Source organism: Monopterus albus, unplaced genomic scaffold (assembly GCF_001952655.1).
Source record: "Monopterus albus unplaced genomic scaffold, M_albus_1.0 scaffold79.1, whole genome shotgun sequence".
Classification (NCBI taxonomy): domain Eukaryota; kingdom Metazoa; phylum Chordata; class Actinopteri; order Synbranchiformes; family Synbranchidae; genus Monopterus; species Monopterus albus.
This window is the reverse complement of record NW_018127959.1, coordinates 2,157,166-2,159,005: the sequence shown is the minus strand read 5'-3', so window position 1 is coordinate 2,159,005 and position 1,840 is coordinate 2,157,166. Positions and strand designations below refer to the sequence as shown.

At 40.0% G+C, this 1,840-nt stretch overlaps 1 protein-coding gene across 2 annotated transcripts in view; it reads right to left on the bottom strand.

The window, feature by feature from the left end:
- The window catches only part of ubxn4 (UBX domain protein 4), a 26,843-nt gene that overhangs the window by 8,427 nt on the left and 16,576 nt on the right, over nt 1–1,840 (bottom strand). For both annotated transcript variants that reach the window (XM_020606615.1, XM_020606616.1), the window contains exon 9: nt 57–184. In XM_020606615.1, the coding sequence (XP_020462271.1) occupies nt 57–184 (128 nt within the window). The remainder of the gene's footprint in view (nt 1–56; nt 185–1,840) is intronic.

Sequence of the window (1,840 nt, the reverse complement as noted above, 5' to 3'; positions counted from 1 at the left end):
TGTGTATATATATATATATTTTTTTTTTTAAACAAAACTCTTTATGGAGTTTTTACCTCCTTTCCCTTAATGATGCCTCCTTCCTGGCCTCCTGCTTGGCCTGTCTGGCTTGTACCAGGGTCTCCTTGGCAGCCTTCTCCTCCTCCTGGGTTTTGGCATAGCGGGCTGCTCTTTCAGCTCGGTCCTGCGGGACAGAGAGGGCAAAGATTAGTCTGAGAGGAAAAGGATGAGTCTCTTGTTAAGAGAAGGAACAATGTATACAGTATTTCTGCGTTGTTTTAAACAGGTGAAACAGTTCAAGTTAAATCTGGTAATCTCATGTGACTACTCCAAAAGCTTGTAAGATGGTGTGGAAGAGGCCAGCTTTAAATGATATGTAATACAGTATTCTTCAGATGTAACAAATAAGAGGTTCTGTGATTTATAATGTATTTAACAATGACCAAAGTGATGGTAATAATTAAAGCTAATCATGAAAATGATTTTAAGAGTGTATTAATGATGTGATGAAATACGCAAGAGTGAGAGTGTTGTGTAAAATTAGAATAAGGTCTTTAAAAATGTGATTTGTCCTTGGTTTGAACATGTTGATAAAGCAAAATGTTTTTTTAGATAATCGTTGCAAAGACAGCGATACGGTACAGCCGGGTTATGAATCAGTGAGCAGATGGTCAGCAGAACATCTAAAATTACAAATACAAAAGGCAATTCACTGAAATCGCAACAGTTTGTTTGTTGTTGTTGTTGTTACAATGTTTAACAGAATTTTCCTGTACCTCTGTGGACTTACGAAACCAGCAGATAAGAAATTAAAAATTAAAATTATAGCCATCTCATTTGTTTAAAAGGTATTTAGGAAAAGATTAGACTTTTTAGCAGTTTAAAAAAATAGTTTCATGCCTCAGCATTTATAGGAAAAGGGATGACTTCAGCTATCATGCACTGTCCACCTTGAGCACGAGGCTATCATGCCATGATCCTGACCAATGGAAGGAGACTTTATTGCTGTGCATTGTAAGGGATAGTATATAAGCGTGGTATTTTTAAGACTTTTGTTTTCTACATTTTGGCACTGCTTTGTCTGTCTGCATTGTTTATACTGCTTATTTTGCACTATTTGTTGCAATTAAATACTGCTTATTCTGTATACATGCACATTAAGAGCCGATGTACCCAAGTCAAATTCCTCATGTGTCCAACACAGCTGGCCAATAAAGCTGATTCTGATTTCTTTTTTGGGTTGCTGGAGAAATCTTTGTCACTTGGCACACTGAAGCTCATGACAGAAAGCCATTGGGCAGGAGAGGTAGGTAGGTAGGTACTTTATTGATCCCTCAATGGGGAAATTTCAGTGTTTCAGCAGCAATGGAGAACAAACAACATAACATCATAACATCACCTTAATACAGTACGGTTGTTATTCACGTCGGCGCTAATGACTCCCGACTTCGCCAGTCGGAGGTCACTAAGATTAATGTTGAGTCAGTGTGTAACTTCGCTAAAACAATGTCGGACTCCGTAGTTTTCTCTGGACCCCTACCCAATGTGACCAGTGATGACATGTTTAGCCGCATGTCGTCATTCAACCGCTGGCTGTCTAGGTGGTGCCCAGAAAATAACGTGGGCTTCATAGACAACTGGAAAACATTTTGGGGAAAACCTGGTCTGATTAGCAGAGACGGCATCCATCCCACTTTGGGTGGTGCGGCTCTCTCATCTAGAAATGTGGACTAGTTTGTTTTACAACCTAAATTATGACAACCCAGAGTTGAGTCCAGGATGCAGGGTCGCAGTCTTACACGCCTCTCTGCTGTCTCCTTGCAGCTGCTACCCACCCAAC